Source organism: Sphaeramia orbicularis, chromosome 2, assembly GCF_902148855.1.
Source record: "Sphaeramia orbicularis chromosome 2, fSphaOr1.1, whole genome shotgun sequence".
NCBI lineage: Eukaryota > Metazoa > Chordata > Actinopteri > Kurtiformes > Apogonidae > Sphaeramia > Sphaeramia orbicularis.
The window spans coordinates 14633668-14653049 of record NC_043958.1 but is presented as its reverse complement, the minus strand read 5'-3'; the positions used below and the strand labels follow the sequence as shown (position 1 = coordinate 14653049).

The 19382-nt window shown below is 41.5% G+C and overlaps 1 protein-coding gene across 4 annotated transcripts in view; it reads left to right on the top strand.

The window, feature by feature from the left end:
• The first annotated feature begins 8501 nt into the window (after positions 1-8501).
• Positions 8502-19382, top strand: part of tns1a (tensin 1a) — a 130015-nt gene continuing 119134 nt past the window's right edge. The window contains exon 1 of one of the 4 annotated variants that reach the window (XM_030156120.1): positions 8502-9363. In XM_030156120.1, the coding sequence (XP_030011980.1) occupies positions 9268-9363 (96 nt within the window). In that variant the 5' untranslated portion in view covers positions 8502-9267. Of the gene's footprint in view, positions 9364-16302; positions 16642-19382 lie in introns of those variants that run through there. The other 3 variants (XM_030156173.1, XM_030156139.1, XM_030156131.1) reach the window with 3 other exon arrangements.

The following is a 19382-nucleotide window of genomic DNA, read 5'->3' as shown; positions in this document are numbered from 1 at the left end:
AATTGTTTTGTCGTCTGTTCATCTGTCTCTGTCCATTAAATGACCTAATTGCATTATCTGAAGAACGCATTGACATATCTTTACCAAATTCATACTGTGGATGTATCTTTGCATAGAGCAGAAATCTATTGAAAATCAGTGACCTTGACCTACTTTTTCAAGATCAAATGGTGACATGTCTTTTCAACAACATAATTGCATTATCTGAAGAATACATTGACATATCTGCACCACATTTATACTGTGGATGCATCTTGGCATAGTGCAGAAGCCTATTGAAAATAGGTGACCTTGACCTACTTTTTCAAGGTCAAATGGACTTGTGCAGGTATAATATCTGATTACTTTCAAATATAAATATGTATATAATAAGTTTTACTCAAAGGCAGTCTGATCTAAATTATAGGGCAGTAACTTTCAACAGAATCTTACACTATATTTGGCCGAGGGGTATTAAAAGTGTGCACCACATTATGTTTCTGATTTGTAGTTGAAACAGGTAAAAAAGGCTGTTTGAGACATGAGGAAATAAAGAGCATGTTTAACTTTTTCTGGATCCAGTTTACATAGTAAAATAATAATAAAAAAAATACAGTGGTACAAAACACATTGCTCAAAGTCAAATGACTTATTTGCTGCTTAGTGTTAACGTAGCACCAATTATATATTTTGGTTACAAAATAACAAATTGGTGCTAACTCACTTGTAATTATAAAATCCAGTCTTCTAAATAGATTACGTTTTTTGACAAATCAGTTTCATTTGGCTGATTAATAGACACAACCATTTTACAAACTGTTACTTCTGTTAGTCAAAAATGTTGGTGAAGAAGCACTTCCTGAACTAAAAAAATATTTGTTTAAAAAAAAAAAAAAAAAATCCAAGGCTTTACATTTATTAAAATTCGTTTATTGTCATGGCATGGTCATGTTAGACCTTTAAAACAGGAGGTTAGCCATCCAACAAAAGCATTTTAGTACTTTTATAAGATAGTGCCTTGGAGTTCTTTGGTATCTTCTGAGTATCAGCTCTGATATGAAGTGATTTGGAATTACTTACATGCAGACAAAATAACTCAAAACATACAAATCACACTTAAAATTGCATAGATATGTTATGGTTAGTTACAAAATGATTATTAACTAAGTTTGATCTTCAGTGATTGAGATTCATTCATTCATTTCTTTAACTTAGACATGGAGTTAAAAAATTTTTCCACTTTTAGGTAGTAAAAAACTTACCTTTTACGTTAATATTTTTTTCAAAGGGGCAGTGATTGGTTATGTTATTATATGCGCCTTTAAAACTCCACGACCTCTAGTTAAAACCATTACTTGTTTCTACCTCAACCTTGATGCTAATAAACGTATATATACATACATTTATATATACATACATTTGCTGTAACAAACATACAAGAAAAACAACAGCGCAGGCCACATGACGTAAGTTGAGAACATATTGATCATGTTTTTTTCTGCTGTCCTGAAAGAGTGTAGATCCACTTCTCTAACAGTAGCTTCATCATCACCCCCTTCCCTCCTGTCTTCCCTTTTCCCTCGGTGTGGGAGAAAAGGTGGGAGATTGTGTGTGTGTGTGTGTTGGGGGGAGGGGAATAGTTGCCGCCGGATAACTTAGTTTCCCTTGGCAGCGGGCCCCGGAAGTGTCACCGCTCATAGACCTCCACTCTAACGCATCCAAGTGCTTCCCTGTCCCTGCACATAATACGCTCCTGCTAACGATGAACCTGTCACCTGGAGGGTTATTTTTTTTCCAAGCAGACATGCAGTCCACAGTACCGCCAGGAAGGTGCAACACAGCAGAATCTCATCAGCGCCGTCCTTGAGCTCCATTAATTTCAAGCAATGCTACTTATTCTAATTTGGGTTAAAACCTGGCTTGGTACAGTACAGACTCATTTGGAGATCACTGGATTTCTATGATCCTGTGTCATTGAGAATTACTGATCAAAGTGCCCTCACTTAATAGACTGAATCATTGATCACAGGCCATCAGGGTCACCCCTGTCTCTGCAGTGCTTTCTCCAGGATTAGATGTGATGAAGAGGGACATTTCTGAAACAACGAGGTGTCGTCATTATTATGTATTATTATGTATTATGTATGGCGCCCTGCACAAGGGAGTCCAGACTGGCATACCTGCACTGCAAGGGCACGGCAGGTTGGTGAGTGTTTGTGGGGACGAGATGTAGTCCTGTTCTCACATCACTTTGAATCATTTATTCTGCCTCCGGGGTGATGCATTTCACATTTTTGGAACAATTCAAATTTCTTACACATTTTTTTTAGTGCAGTTACATTGGTCTCAGTTGAAATCAGTTTGTATATGACAAAAATTTCAGTCACCTCACAGACTGACAAGTAGTGAAACACACACAAAACAGGTTTTCATGTGGAGGGAGGGAAGAAATCAAACAACATGAGGGATTCTCTTGTAGATGCAGGAGAAAAACATAAAGATATAGAATAAGGAGTTGAAATCGAAGGAAGGTGAAAGTGGAAAAAAGGGGATGTGAGGACGAGTTGAAGAGGAATGGATGGGAGATGAATCTGTGTTGGTGAATGATGAGGTGTGTGATGGGACCTAATCTGCTGTCTGCTCAGTACAGTGCTCAGTCTGTGCACTGAATGTGAATGGGATGCTGGTGCAGAAACCTAAACCCTGCACTTCCCTTTCTTTTGCAGGTTGTACATGAGTCTCACCAGCTGTCAATCACAAGCCTGGCCAATCAACCTGGATAAAGCAAATAAACCAGAGGGTGAGCCGAGTTATCCACAACTTATGAATGATATGCTGTGATCACAATCAGATGCATCCAATATCCTTGCATCATATGCAGATCTTATTTACAGGCAAATTGTGACATTTTGTGTCACACTTGTATCAAAGTGAACATTTGTACAAAATCTGAGAGCTTCTCCCCATAAGAATGGACAGACATGAGTTCGACAAAATCTTTAACCTTGACGACCAAACTTTCATTAGCCCATCCAGGCATCAAAGTGAATGTTTGGGAGACATTCATTCAGACCATTCCATTGTATTTTAAATATAATGGAGCTGGACCAAATGAAAGACAGACCTTCTTGTAGAGAAAGAGCAAGTAAGAGCCAAAGACACAGACAGACCTAAATTGTACATACAAAGATATTAAATTTCATTTAGGGGTTATGGTTGATATACCAGACCAAAATGTATGAAACCAATGTGTTTTAACTTCCTAAGACCCAAAAAATTGTCCACTGCATTCCATAAAAATTTTAAAAAGTACATCTGAAAAAACTGTTGCATCATGATGCTTCCAATATAGGGAATAGTTTAATTAAAAAAAAAGCCAAAACTTGTACTTTCCTGACATTTCCTGGGTCTCAGGAGGATAAATACATAAAACACTTAGTACACTTGCCGTTTGTGGCCTTGAAAGTTTTTAGAAATGTAGCAGAACAGGTCGGAGTTTCTACCTCTCCAATGGTAAAACTAACTAGATTTGTTTTAACTAACATCAACAAACAGCAAGCCAACCCAGACTCCAACACATACTTCACATGAGCAATTTCATACAATAGTAATCCTTGACAACCAAACATATGGTCAGATGCTGTCTTTTCTGTGTTATTCATGTTTGGTTCTGCAGATATGAGGCAAAATACACAATGTTGATATAGCAAATGGCAACCATGTTCACAGTGTGCTTTGGGGAGTTTCTTGAAATGTTTAGGCCCTTTAACTGAAGTGGTCCAAATTTAATATAAGATATCATCCAAACTTTGTAACAGACCACCAAAACTAACTCTTAAATGCAGTATATGCCATTTCTCATTCAAAACATTTACAAAAGTGTAGTAGGAGATCAAAGTCACGAAGTTGCGTGGGATTATGGGCATGTTGTTGTCACCACCACTGCTAATGTACTGTATAATATAGTAAAAATATCAGTTGTGACTCAGGTAGAGGTGATGTTTACAGACACGGTAATGCTATTATGTGTGATTCATACTCTAGTGAAATAGCTGCAAATGACGTTAATATGCAGATGTGTAGGCTAAGTGAGACTGTCCATGAGTCAGAAGAACTGAAGGCTGAATAGATTTACGTGTTTGTCGTCCACAAACACATAAAGTTATACAGTCTACATTATTGTCATGCAACAAGGTTACACTGTCACACTGGCAGGGAAAACGTCTTGCGGTGTTGGGTAGGGTTGCCTGTTCCAAAGTTTTCATTTGATGCTCAGGTGCTCTTTGTGAGTCTGTGGTCAATATCAAGATGTGGAACTGGTAGGTTTTTGTGAAGATCCACCAAACTGGGACCCATTTTAGGGTTGGGGTTACACTTAAGCCATTTTACTGTAGTTTAGGTTGTATTTCTACCCCATGCTAAACACAGAAACTAAAAGAACCTGAAGTCTAAGTGAAAAGTTCCATGTGGTTTTGTTTAAGGTTTCATTAAGAGTGCATGTTAAAGGTTAATGGTAATAAAATGAAGTGATTTCACTATCAAGCAATAACATGATAGATTTACCCAAATGTGAGCCTCATTATGAGTATTTGATATTATATACACACCAATAAAAGGTAGAACAAAGGCCTAGTCGTAGACATTTTAACATGGAAATGTTACAAGTTATGGCTATAAATGACTATGTGATCACACTATTGAATCAACAAGGTGTTTCATACCAAGACGTCATCAAACATTCATAAGAGTCTTGGCTGTGAAAAGCATTCCCTGGTTCAAATTAGATCCCGTTCTGTTTGCATGTGATGAAAAATTTACATAACCTTGCTCTGAGCAAATGAAAGCACACAAGATGTGAGAGTGCAGGTGAGGGTCATTATAACATCCCATCTAAACAAAATTACACCATTCAACATTATTTAGGACACCGTTGAATCCAGTGCAGATATTTTGATAGGAGGCTGGAAGTAGTCGACATTTGCAAATATCAATAGAGCATATTCACTTGAGAGTCTTTTGGTGCAATAGTGGATAAATTGCAGCTAACAGTGTAAAGTCCCTGTTTTTGTGCACTTGGCGAAAAATGATGGATTCTGATCCTGCTGAGGATGACAGGAGAAAGTCATTGAGGGAGAAGTTTTTTTGGCAGGCTGCACTTTTTCACAGGCTTTCCAGTCAAACGGATAGGCAGTGTGACAGGCCAGTCAATAGAAGTCAGCAGTGATTATGCAAGTTGCTTATGCCTAATGAGAAAGGTCAGCGCATTGCCAAGAGAGTGGGACACACGCCCGGTCTCACACTGAGATGTACAGTACACAGCGCTGTAGATACTGCGCCGTGGACAAACATATTCCTCATTTATCTCAGTGAAAAAGGACATAGCTGGATACTTTGTCAACAAAATGCTCTCTAACCCATCAAACATTAGCGGTTCCACATGCTGTCGCCTTTTACATGAAGGAGAGAACCACCTCACTGTGACAAGGAGCAGGTCTAGGATCTGAGAGATCATCAATATTGTTGATATTAAGAAAAATGTGCTGTCTGCTTTACATTTCTTGGCCCATTTGCTTTTTGGTGGTGTACTTTTCTTAATTTCATGTTTCTACAGACATATTGTAGGCAGATATTGAGTGCGATCATCCCAGCATCTTGAAATTCCTGTCTATTTAAAAGAAAAGTTAAAGTTTTGGTGTTGGCCTGTTTCTGAGCCACTGCATTTTATATTAAAGTTATATTGTCATTTGTCAAGAACAGTAGAAAATGCTATTCTCAATGTAGACACAAGACATACATAACAAATAATACATACTTCTTGATTTAACATAAGTTGCATAAGGGCAAGAGCACTCATTCTGACAAATCTAGAGGTCAGATTATTGTTCCTGAAATCCAGTTCAGACCAAAAATTCACAATGATGATATGCCATTACTAGAAAACATCTGGGTCGTATCAGTTTAAGCTGGTTAATGGTATCATCTGCATCTCAGCTTGGCTGGTTGGAAACATTATGTTGTACAGTGTATGCATTGTGGTCTGTAGCTCACGTCTTATTAGCAAGTGCAGTGATAGCCTGGAGAAAACAAATTTGCTGAAGGAAAAAAAGGAGAATATCTGTTTTTCATGTTTATGCAGTGTCATCAATACAAGCTATGCAATCTTCATTAATGCTTTAGGACAGTACAATTTATGTGCATCTACAAAAAAAAAAGCCTTAATACTTTGAGCATGGGACTGAATTCTGACCCTAGTACACTTCAATGGTCAGTTTTAGGGATTATTTATGTTCAAAGTGAAATATGGAAAGGAGTCAGTACTACGATATCATTTTATCTGTACTTCTTAGGTAAGGCCTTAACACTGGGGGACGTAAAGGCTATTCTCTTGATATTTGTCCACGAATATTTCATATCAGAACTGCCCACATCAACAGGTGTAACACTTGTTCAATGCATTCAAATATTTGTTCATACCAGGCTGGTAATGGCTTCAACATCACCTGGAGTCTCATCTGCTGCCGTCGTCTGCATAAAAAGATGGACATTGTCTATATGTGATTCATGTGATATTCACGTTACCATTATCTTTAATATTATGTGTTTCCTACCGAACAGTATGGCCACAAGTCAACAGGTCTGGGTCCATTATTGTTGTTATCATGACATACACAACAGTATTTACCAAACTATAATGATGCACAAATGAATCACAAAAAGTGACCTTTAACACCTCTTCAGCCTTAATGCTGTTAAACAATACTTTTCACACTCAGAAGCACTCTTGTGATCATATTTCTTAATATATATAAGAATATATAGAAGGTACAGAAGTATGTGGCCAGTGACGGTATTGTTTTTGTCTTTGCGTATGTAAATGCATAAATTAGACATTAGATTTAGGGCATTCTTACACCAATGCTCATGAGGTTTAGGGTTAGGGTTTTGGCATTTCAGCACATACACCTACTAAGATTAAGTTTAGTTTCAAGTTTGGTGTTACACGTGAAGTTAAACCGGAAGCACAGATAACCATTACTACCATAAATGACGACACCGCCTTGTTAAATCTCAAAGGTTTTCTCACCATTGCAGTTTCACCTTTTCTTATCATGAGTTTTCGGTCTGACCAGGACTTAAAGAACCACACACACTCACAGAGACCTTGAGCACAAAGTCCATGTCATAACAGGTGGTCTGCAAACCCAACTGTTTCAGTCCATTCATTCATTCATTACTTCATTCATTCATTCATTCATGTACTTAGTTGTCAAGCATAACCAACTGGCAGCTAATGCTTATCCTTAATGAATGTGTTGCATTTAGCTTCTGTTTTAAGAACTGTTTACTCTCACAGCCATGAAGCATAAGACTATTCCCACAGGAACATGTAGACACATGACACGTGGTTTATACTGACATACATACTGAATAGGACATTAACATGCAAACAGTTTCCTTTTTCAGTGGAAATATTTGTAATTTTTTTATTGCCATCTTTCCATATGGCCAAACAATTTGCGTTATGTCCCCTAGCCCCCCACCCCCACCCCCACCTCCAGGCTAAGCTATCTTTGGTTGACAGAACAGCATCCTCTCTACACTTTATCTCCCTCGCTCATTGCTTTGATGTGTTGTGATTGCGTTGGTGTGGCGGTGGTGTGCTGGGTGGTAGGGGAAAGGGAAGGGGGCGGCGGTGACGGTGGTGAAGGGGGGGTTGAGTAGCAGAGAAAAGCATTCTGCAGTGAAAATGTGCTCCCACTGAAGCGTAGAGAGACTGCAGCACAGTGAACGAGCCTGTGCACCACCTGCAGTCGGGGATGTGTGTGTGTCTGTAAGTGTGTATGAAAGAGAGAGAGGGGGAAATAATCACCCAAGACACAATGATTCAACGCTCTTCTCCTCTTCTATCCTTTCTTCCTCTCCTCCCTCCTTCTCTGCCTTCGACCCAATTCTCCACACACACTACAATCATCTCACCCTGTGCCTGCCTTGTATCAGCCTCGCACCGTGACGGCTGCTGCACGTCCGATTGTGTGTGTACACTGCGCATGCTGGTGTGTGTAGTCTCTGCTCAGTATTCTCAAACACATTCTCCCCTCCTGCATCTCCTCTTCCCTGCATCTCTTTGTCACTCTCCTGATGTCTCTCATCCGTCCATCTTGACTCCTCCATTCACTCTTTCGGTCTGTTTTGTTGCTCCATCACCTTTTCACTACTTGATGCGCACTTTCATTGCTGTCTCGCCTTAAGCAGGACCTGCCTCAACTCCCAAATATAAACACCGACACCACCACTCACAATGCAACCCCTTTTTTGTTTTTCCTGTTTTTTTCTTTCTCTTGCAACCATTCTGTTCCCATCATTTCTCCCTTTCTCCTGCCCCCCCCCCCCCCCCCCCCTTTCCCTCCTCACTCTTTTGCTCCCCTCCTCCCGCGCTGGCTGAGTAAGTGCTGCAGCATCAGTGCATGTGTGTATGTGTGAGAGAGCAGCAGCAAACGAAAGAGAGAGAGCGAGGAGTGTGTGGTGTAAGTGGAGTGTGTGAGCGCGAAGCACCGGGGATCCTGAGCCTGGAGGGGAGCTGTGTGACGAGAGGGGGGCTCTTCAGCCTGTGGATGTATGTGCCTAGGACAGCGCTTCTTTTCTTTTTTTTCCCCCTTGCAGGCGAGCATACGTGTGCGTGAATGTGTGTGAGAGACGACAAGCAGTGAGCTTGTGTGTGTATGTGTGTGTGTAACAGTGTCGTCAATCAGCAACGGGCTCTTCGCATTATGCAGCCGATGGTGCTCATCCTACTTTGAGGACTGACTCATTTAGACCGGGGCTGTGGAGACCGAAGAGACGAAAAGGAAACAGAGAGGGAAAGAAAAAAAGACAGATGGATGCACAGATAGATAGGAAGACAGTCTTAAGCTCCTGATGTTCTGAGTCCCTCTAGACTGTCCAAGAGTCTAGTCCATTTGTGGGATGCCAGTAGCTTCAAACTGCCCCCCCCCCCTTGTTTCCCCACAAATTGCAACTGCAGACGCACAGCCAGACAGGTAGCCAAAATTCGCCAAAAAAAAAGCCTGAAAAGGAAATATACCCCTAGTCATCATCTGCTTGAAGGAAGGTTTTCAGTTCAATTCAGCTCCACGGACTATAGGACAAGAGCGTCTCCCGCCTGTCTCTGAGAGGTCTTTTTTGCTTGACATCATTCTTTTTGGGGATTTGCAGGATCCTTTCCCGGAGCTGAGGAGGGGGTGGGGGGGTAGATAACAGGCTGGCAGACGAGACGGGACAGACGCAGGCATGGCTCGCCTCAACTGGTGCCTGGCTGCCGTCATCAGCTGGGGCAAGTTCCTCTTCGCCTGCTTCTTTCCTCTGCGGGGGGCCAAGCGAGACAAGGTAAGACTTCACAGATGGGGGAATAAAGAGTGCTGGGAAAGGGGGACTGGGAAGTCAGAGAGGATTCAGTGGACTTTGAGTTGAACATTGTCCATTGAGGACTACCTTCAAATCGCCAAAAAATAGCTGAAATTCCTATCTTGTATGAGACATTCATTAGGATAGGCCTTGTGCTCAATCATACCACTCAACCATTCCGCGCATTCAGCCAGCTTTACCTAAATGACTAAGTGACGTAGCTGTGAAAAAGCGCCTGATCTCGAACCATGGGCCCTGGAAAGACCGGTTGGTGTTCCTCTTAAGTGCTGATTCAAGGTCAGTGTTACATTTCCAAGTTGTCCTTAGGCAGGTGCTTCAGATCAAGGTGTTTGGGAATGATGGTGTTCAGCTTTTTGGATGTGCCCCCAGTGCCAAGCTCTTGCAGCCTCCACCAACATGGTCAACCTGATACATAGGGTCACCTTGCTGTCACAACAGCACAATGGTAATGCAGCATTATTGAGAGTTTGTGCATTTGAAAAGCAGAGCTCTGCGTTTTCCTCCCTTATCTCCTGCTTTTACATGCCATGCTGCATTTTTCTCCTTTTTGATAAGGGGGGGGGGCGGCTTTCATCCCTGCGCCATATTTCTATGGCACATGAGCAAGAGAGGCCAAATGGAGTTCATTCAATGATATCAGCTGAATACATGGTCAGTTTCTTTGTTACTCCCGGAGCCAATATTATTAGCAAAAACTGGACCGCAATCTTCCTGCTTTTTAACAGATAATCAATCATGTGTAACAACTCCAGTGTGGCTAAATGGCACTATTTCCTCTCCCAACATGTGCACACATGTGAGAACGCCAGAAACAGTGCCTGAGGTGATCCTCTGATGTATGGTGACGGGTGGGATCATTTTTTTAGGTGATTTGCTTTTTTTTTCCCCTGACATTTTTTTAAACGCCATGAGCATCCAGTAGCAAAGACAGACCTTTTTCATTGTCCTAAGGCAGGAAGCAGTGACCAAATCACCATAGTGCATTGAATTCTCAGCAGTTTTTATTAATAATCCGCCCTTCCTAAGTTACAATATTATTACTAATTCATTAATTCACTTTTTCGGACTTTTCATGTACCTTCCTAATCTTCTTTGTAATTCCAATTTTTTTCTACTTTTGCATAAAGGAAAGCTCTGACCCTGCACTTAAATATCATTCAGTGGCTTTTTAAAACTCACTAAAGTGAATGAGTGTTGCAGCAGCGAGCTCTCCACTGAGAGCCATTCGACCGGTGGTGGTGTCAAAAAAAGTCTGCCGATCATTGTTTTTTTTTGCTCGTGGTGACGCCGTTGCATGCAGTGCTGCAGCCACCCGTCTCTTCAAACCCCAACATCCTCCTCCCACCAGCACCAAACCCCCCAAACCACCACCATCGCCACCCCCCCCCCCCCCCCCCCCCCCCCCCCCCCGCCCATTGCCGCAGCTCCTTATCTCTATACCCGCTCTCAATCCCACCACACTCCCCTTGTCGCACTCTCTCATATGTGTGGAACTGTATCTGAGCTTGTTAGTGCCTTTACAGACACACAGTCATTATATGTAACAGCGACCCTGCACAACGTACCCCCGACCCATTATGTTCATTCATTCACAGCCTGTCTGATCAGCATTGACTCTTTTTTCTCTTTTTCCTCATAGATGTCATTTCTTTAGAGGAAGAGGCTTTTCTTTAGGTTAAATTCTCTTCTACCTTGAAAAGGATTTTGCATTCAAACAAACAAAGCAACATAGCAAAAGAAGGGTTTTGCACAATTTTTCAAAGTAGCTACATCAACCTACCATTATCAAAAGGGCAGTTCAGCTACTCCTTCACAATGATGCATCCTAAATACAATACTTTGATATATATACTATCTTTTCATGACTTTATCTCAGAGACATAGTCTCAACATTTCTCATACTGATGTGTTCTGAACAACTTATTCCCAAGGTTAGATTATTTGAATTATAGTGAAGCTTCTCTTCTTGCAGATGCGAGGTATTGTAAACCTATCCTTATGTAAGTCATGTCATATCCAAAAGTTGAGAGAAGGCCTCCTGCAGCAGCCAAAGTGCAACATATGCATCTGTTAAACCACTTTTTGTCTATTTTCTGCTCAACCATTGCATTATAGAAATGGTGACACGGTCTGCATGGCAACACAAGCCCTCAACTATCAATTGATTGCACAGCTAAACAGCGACTCTGCTTTGGATCCAAATGTCCAACCACTTTTTGCAGTGTGCTCATGACACCCATTCAGTCTGTTGCTGCTCTGTCGCTTCGAGCTGCAGCGCAAGACTGAGAGATGGTCACGTGACCCTGGCTGGGAGGTGAAAGTGGAGAGGTAAAGGCTCTGTGTCTTCCCTCACGAGGACCACTGTGAGGTGTTCAGTTTCCATGGCAACACAGCTCTCACGGTCCTCACATGATAGGGCCGTGTTACTACAGGATACAGGGCTGGGAATATTGTCGGTATGTTCGACTGTGAATATGCGGTGTTTTGTTTTTTTTGTTTTTTCAAATAAGATGTGAAAACAGAGAGAGGGAGAGAGAGGCAGAGGGATGATGATGTGTAAGGGTTTTCTTGTCATCCATATGTGTTACTATGGTTACACTATGGTTTTACTACAGAGGGTTAACCCTCTCCTCCCTTTCATTCCCCTTCTTTCCTCCCATTTGATCTAATTTTCCATACTTTGTTTCCTCTTCTCCCGTTCTGTGTCTTTTGTATCACTTAATTTCATCTTGTCTCCTTTTGTCCCCTCTGTCTCCTCTGCTCTCATCTCTTGTTCCTCCTCATCCTTCCTTTTGTTGCTTCTAATCACTTCTCGCGTCTCCTTTCCTTTCCTTTCCTCTCCTCTCCCTTCCTCTCCTGTATTTGATGTTTACTCGCCTCCCTATTCATTTAACTAATGTCCCCTCGGGCAATAAATTTACATCAGGCAGCGCTGCAGACAGCCAAAAGAGAAGAGGGTGATGGGAAACCTGTCCACTGAATAGGTCCTTATTCTCTCCCTCTATATTACTTCCTCCAGCATATGCATGAAAACCTCATTCATTGCTCTTTCTATTTATCACATGCTCCCAACTTGCCTTCCGGACTCAGTAATGTCAGCCGAGCAAAGCGAGCAGCGTGTGCAGGTACCGCACCCAGAGGATTGCAGACTTCTGCCCTGAATGGCTCACTGTATTCTGGGCCGGCATTCAGCATGATGGATGCTTTGTTATTCTAGCATTAAAGCTTTAATGTGATGGATTCTCCAGCGACAAAAGAGGAGCCTGCATAAGCGATGTGGAATAACTTCAACTTCTCTTCTCTTCTCTTCTCTTCTCTTCTCTTCTCTTCTCTTCTCTTCTCTTCTCTTCTCTTCTCTTCTCTTCTCTTCTCTTCTCTTCTCTTCTCTTCTCTTCTCTTCTCTTCTCTTCTCTTCTCTTCTCTTCTCTTCTCTTCTCTTCTCTCTTTTCTCTTTATAACCAAAATATTTGAGCATGTTGCCTGGAGTGTGTTTGTGGTGGTAAAGCTGGTCATCAATTATCAGTCTCCATGCCCATTTGTCAGTGTATATAAATGTATATTGGTGTTCCCAGCCTTTAAAGAGGTGCAGAGGGCTGCTAACTTCATTAGTTTGGCCTTTAATGGAGGGTATTACTTTCCCATGATGGTCTAAATCCCCTTTTCCATGAGCACAATTCTGTGGGAAACAAAGTGTTTGTGTAGGAGTGTGTGTGTGTGTGTGTGTGTGTGTGTGTGTGTGTGTGCGTGTGTGTGTGTGTGTGTGTGTGTGTGTGTGAGTGCTCTTGTGCCTAGCTGCCTGCCTGTGTGTTTTTAGTGAGCTCCGGCATGTTGCATTGGGAATAAGGGAATAAGAATCTGACCTCACTGTGCAAAAATGTTGTACTGAGAAAATACACCCCTCCCAATAGCAGTCTCAAAATCAATGCTTTTTGCAGGTAGTAAAGTATCACTTTATTGGCTTCTCTGGCTGCATCTAAAGGGAGAAAAACAAACCCAAAATGTAAGCATGTCCCGTGTATGTATACATATACTAGTAATGTTCATTTTTGCCTGCCTGCAGAGGCTTGGTTGGAGGCCACTAGAGGCTGCTAGCAACCCAGTTTAGACTGCAGGAGAAGCTGTGTGGTATCAAACACAGGTACCAAATCCATTATAAAAACCAGTTTGGGAGTTAACACGACTGCGGCAGTAGAAGCAGGAGTGTTTTCCCCTTTGTGTCCACATCCAGGCTTGTTTTCTGACATTATGTTAATAGAGAACACACTGTGGCAGACACACACACATAAGCACACACAGATTATGTGTCAGGTTTGCCTATGGATTGGGATAACTGTTACAGTGGAAGTGATGGAGTGCAGCAGGAATCAATAGAGGGTGTTTTCTCAAAATGAATTGGCTCTTAGCCCTTTATGGATCTGACTGTGGAGTGATGTAATGTGGCCGCACCGCTGATATAATGTGGTTTCAGTGCTGTACCCTATATAGATGGAGACATGCATATGGCAGTACGTCATGCATGACAATGTTTGCATACATGATGGAGGAAACTGTCTATTCAGGCATGGAGAGCTTCTGATAGCATGTCAAAGCATATTGAACATAAGGATTTTGGCTGATTTTGGTCTCTCGTGATGCTTTTAGTACTTACTCAATAGATCTGGACATCTCAGTTTGATCTGAGCCAAATTTGCTAAAATCTGAAACCTCCTCTGGACCACCGTTTGGCTGTTTTGGGTAGATGAAAGCACCACCATGGTCCTAGAGCAGAGATTTTTTTTTTTTTGGATGGTTCAGACATTGTGACAAATTACATTAAGTTACAGCAGGTTATGGACAAAAAGTTGATGATGAATGTAGAAAAGAACGAGAAAGTAAAAATTAACTATGGTATCAAATGTGTTTAATATAAATGTGGTTCAATAAAGGAATATAAATAAACTTGGAAGGAACAAATACAAATATCCAGGTTCACATGATGGTTTAGAGTCTACTAATTTTCACATGATGACTGAATTCAAAGTAGTAATAAGAATTGCACTTGGTACTTCTTTAGTAAGGCTGTAGTAAGAATTGTATAATTTTTTCTCCTTCAATTTGTAAAAGGCTGCCCACCAGTCTGAAAACAGACACGTGTCAGTTTAAAATCCAGTCAAGATCAAGTATAAGGATGTAGTTGTGTCATACAATGTTCTGTAGTGAGCTCACCACATTAAGATGAATGCATAACATACCTACATCATGCCGTCATGACATGTATGAGCCAGATTGGTATGTGTGATGTTGAGTAGCCTCTACAGTTCAAATGGAGAAAAATGCATGAAGATTCAGATTTTCATTTGCCACTATATTGTTGTTATTATTATAAACTTTGTTGGATTTTGTTTACCCCTCTCTCTTCTTTCTCCCAGTTCTCTTTCTCCATCATCTCCTCCTTCTTCTTTCTTCTTTAATGGTTCACAATAGACCAGCAAAGCCCCGCCCCTTCCACTTGCGCCCCATTGAACCTTTCTTTGAAAAAAAAATTGGATTACACTCAATGGTGTGAGACAAGAATATTTTGGATGCTGTTTGAATAATGCCCTCTACAATGTTTGTCAGTTTAATAGATAATGTTACACATTAATAAAGTCACAGATTGTGAAAATACATTAAAAAAAAAGACTACACATCTGAAAGTCGTAAACAGACTTTCTCTTCACAGTCTGTTCAGAGTCACTGAAGATGTCTCTGCAGCTTCTGCAAGACCAGACTTTAGTGATGTTTTTTTTCACCTTTTTAAATACTTTTCCCCTCCCCCTCACAGAATGAGGTGGAACATGTGAAAGGAACAACCATTATAATGTTGATGACGTAATCACAGGCACTGAGAGATAAAGTCCACTGAGGCATTTTGCAGAAAACTAATGTTTTACCATCTTCACAAAAGAATATCCTTTCTTGGCTCATAAAATCTTCTTTTAAATGGACAAATGTCTTATAAATAATCAGTGGCACAATTCAGGCAGGATCCAAAAACTGTGTGTCCCTCAGCTTCATTTCATATTTTTTCTGGTTAGATCCCAAAGGACATAGCAAAAGGGGCGGGGCTTCACCTCTCTATTGCCTGGTAGAATGATCCAAAGGACTGTTTTCATACTAGAAATGTATTAGTTCAGTTTGATCTGGATCCAGTCCGGACCAAGGTCTGGCAGATGTTCGACACTTGCAATTTGGGTTCAGATCAAACTGAATAGTCAGATTGGACGAAATTAATTTTATGTATGAATTTAAAATGACAATTCAACATTTATAACGATCAAAAGAAAACAACATGAAGCAGCTACAGGATGACATCTTTAAAGCAGCTAAATAAGCTATTTACATAGACCAGCAGTCTTTTTTTGAGTGTGTGCATGTGGCTGCACCTGCATATACCTGTTTGCCAACTGCTGTATTTTTAAACATCCCATCAACTTCTTCAGCAAGTACCTGTTAGTTTCTCTTTCTGTCAGTTTGGCCGCATCACAGCAGCTGGCGAGTCCTGCGGATATTTTGTAGAGGAAAGGGGGTGCCGATGAAAAATTGAAGTGACATTAGCGCAGACATGAGCTAACATGCTTGCAGAAGAGAGGTGGAGGGAAAGAGAGGTGAGGTATGCAATGCAAGGAAGCCAAGGGGGTGGAGAGTGGTCAGTGAATAGAGTGTGTGTGTGTGTGTGTGTGTGTGTGTGTGTGTGTGTGTGTGTGTGTGTGTGAGGGTTAAAGAGGGGAGAAAAGTATAGGGAAAGGAGGGGCTAACAAGGATCATTTGAGGAGAGGGGACTTTTTGGGAGGGAGAAAAATAAAGGCTCACCTCCCCCCCTTTCTCCGCGGAATAAAGTTACCACACTTCAAGAGGGACGGAGAGGAAGGCAGACGTGAGAGAGCGAACAAGAGGGAGGGAGAGCGAAGGAACAAGCAAAGAGAGGGAGGGAGCTCTGATGAGGGAGACTGACTAAGACCATCAGAGAGAGAAAGAAGAGAGAGAGAGAAAACCAGAGCAGCACACCCTTCCCCACCCTCTGTGCACCTCACACGTCTGGCATGGATCTGTGTCGCCAAAGTTTGCGTCGTGGAACCTTTGGGAATTTCTGGGAATACCGTGGATTTCTGTAGTGAGGGACCCTCAGGGGTTTTCAGGATGCCCTCCGTCTCCCTGTCTTTGCCCTCTGCTCTGGCAGGGAGGGCCAGAACCTGGGTCTGCCTCTCCTGCATGTTTTGGGTAAGAATTCCCAGACAGGGATGAACAAAATGCATGAGCAAAAAAGGTCAGCACTGAAAACAGTGTGGCTTTAAACTAAGGGAGTAGGTTGGTTCAGCTTAGCATGAGGTGTACACAACACATTCATGAATGAGTCAGTGGCTTTTTAACAATGTCTTTGCATGATGTCAAGTGGGTGTTTAGGAGAGCAACTGTTTCTTGATGAAGTGCTCACAACACAATAACACTTCTGCTACCCGTGTTCATCATCTCTAAGACTAGACAAAAACTTGGAGAAAATTTTTAAGTGATTTATTAATTTCCAATTCTATACATTCCTTCTTTTTTATGACTAAAATACAAGCGCAAATGATATTTTCTTGAATATCTGTCAGAATACCCCTGGCATATCTACTGTAGTTCACTCCGTTCCATGATCGGGCCAGGGCTAATCTACTTGACTGCTCTGTGGCGACTCGCATCGGCGTGTTCTTGCGTCGAGTCCACGCGGCCTCGGCACTAGAGCTATTTCTGGTTTCTCCTGTATAATTTAATCTGCTGCTGCTCGCTTCTCCTCCTATCTGGGACTGACTGAGTGTGTCAGGAACTGGGGGCTTTCCACGCAGCATCAGGACTGTCCAGGTTGGAAGAGAGGATGAAAAGGAACTAGTCCTTCACGCCCACACAGTCTTGACCTGGACACACATGAGATCATGTATGTAGGCTTCCAAGCACGAATAAGGGCATAAGAACACTGATGTCAGGTACATGGATTCAAAGGCTATTCTTTCTGCACCTTAAAAGCAAAATTTGTCTTTAAAGACACTCCTTACCCCAAGAAATTGTCATACATATCACGCATTCTCTTGATTTTTTAATGCACCTAGCTGCTGTGTTACACCATCCTTATTGGAGAGGAAGGTGGATTTATTGTTTTTTTGCTGTATAATGTATACACAGCATGTAATGATCACACCCAAGTGTTAAATGAGGCATCTGCCCTACTTTTGAGCAGCTTGCAGTGGAGGAGAGAGCCATTTAGATGCAAGGGGAAAGAGGCAGTGCGGAGGAAAAGCTTCCCACGCAGTTCATATGCAAAGCAAGACATTTAGTCGTCCAGATGCAAAGCTTCCAATCCAACATTATCACCATTCACATCGACAACAAAAAAACGCTGAGGAGCAACGAGAAGGGGAAACAGACGAGTGTTGTGAGGTGTGACATCAGCAGAGGCCTTGATAGAGGAAGAGTAACGAGTGGAGGCTGAGTGACGTGCAAGAAGCGGGTTCTGAGAAAGCTCCTCAAATACATGCTATTAATAATTTATCAGCCCCACGCACAGAGAGAGAATATTAGATTTGACATGCTGACAGAAACAGCCACAAATGCAGGCTAGTTCCTACAGCGCGGGCCAAATACTTCTGTGAGCTCATTACTGCTCTACAATATGCTAAGCAGCTCAGTCATGAATAACAACAACCGTTATTTCAAACAGCACCACTGATATGATTTTTTTCTTTAAACATATGTGCTGAACAATTTCCTGCCAGTGTTTACCCTTGTGTGTTAGAGGGGTTTTATTAAGCCCTGGTGTTATGTTGGTAAAAGCTAGATCCCATTACACTTTCTACTACTTTTGGCACCTTTCCACCTCATGGTATCAGCTCATCTCAACTCTGCTTACTTTTAGTACCTGTTATTTAGCTTATTTTGCAGAACAGATAGTATCCCCTCTTTGAAGCTTCTTTTGTCATTGTATAACCACATGAAAATGCAGCAATGCCATCTTCAACATGTGGCAGTACTTGATCTTCATTAGCATGTTTCTACCTCTTCATTTGCACTGGTTTTTGCCGTATTATCTCTGTGGTATTGTTTAATCATTGAGTATAATGTCAAATTTAATCCACAACAAAGCAGCAAGTGACAGTTCTTGTTTAGCTGCAGTACTTTTACATAGTGTTTTAGTACTGACTGAAGTTATTTGGAACCTAAACCAAAAAGGCCAGGAATGACAAGTCGATTTGACCCAGTAACGTGGTGGAAAATGGCCATTTGACACACTTATAGCATAAACATTTATATCAGTGTCACATTCTGAATAGGCTAGATGGATAGTTAGTTTGATAATGTCACTATAAGGTATGTTCCATTAAATGGCCTTGATAATGAAGTGTGAGAGTCATATCTTAAGTTTACATAACAGGGGTTACTGGCTGACTATTTGGTTAATGCAACTGTATGAAGTGTACTGTTGCCCCAGATACACCTGGCATTATCATGATCTAATAACAAAGAGCACATCTCTATATATGTAGCTTGGGAACCAGATAAATCTGAGAACTAATGTTTCATTGGCTCAGTCAAACCCATGTCATGTCAATCTGATACGATGTGGGTTTTTATATGATTGCTGACAGAGGATCATCATGGAGTCCCTTTTCCAAATTGCCGACATGGTTTGTCGCTGGTGTCCAATAGTCTTTTGATTTTACCGTCACATTTAAAAGATGAACAAGCAGCTGCATTTAAAGCCATTGTTGATTCATGGTATTTGATGTGATTTGTTCCATCAATTGCATTTAGAGGTATTTTGGCCCACACCAATTGATTACACCCATGGGAAATTGAAAATGAACTGAGAGGTTCCCAACTAATTGTTATTTTGAGATGTCGTCTTGCGTTACCAGGCTTCCATGAACCTCAAGCATTAGAACCAGCCATTAGGTTGTTTCTCCATGTGAGTCTTAAGGTACTGCACT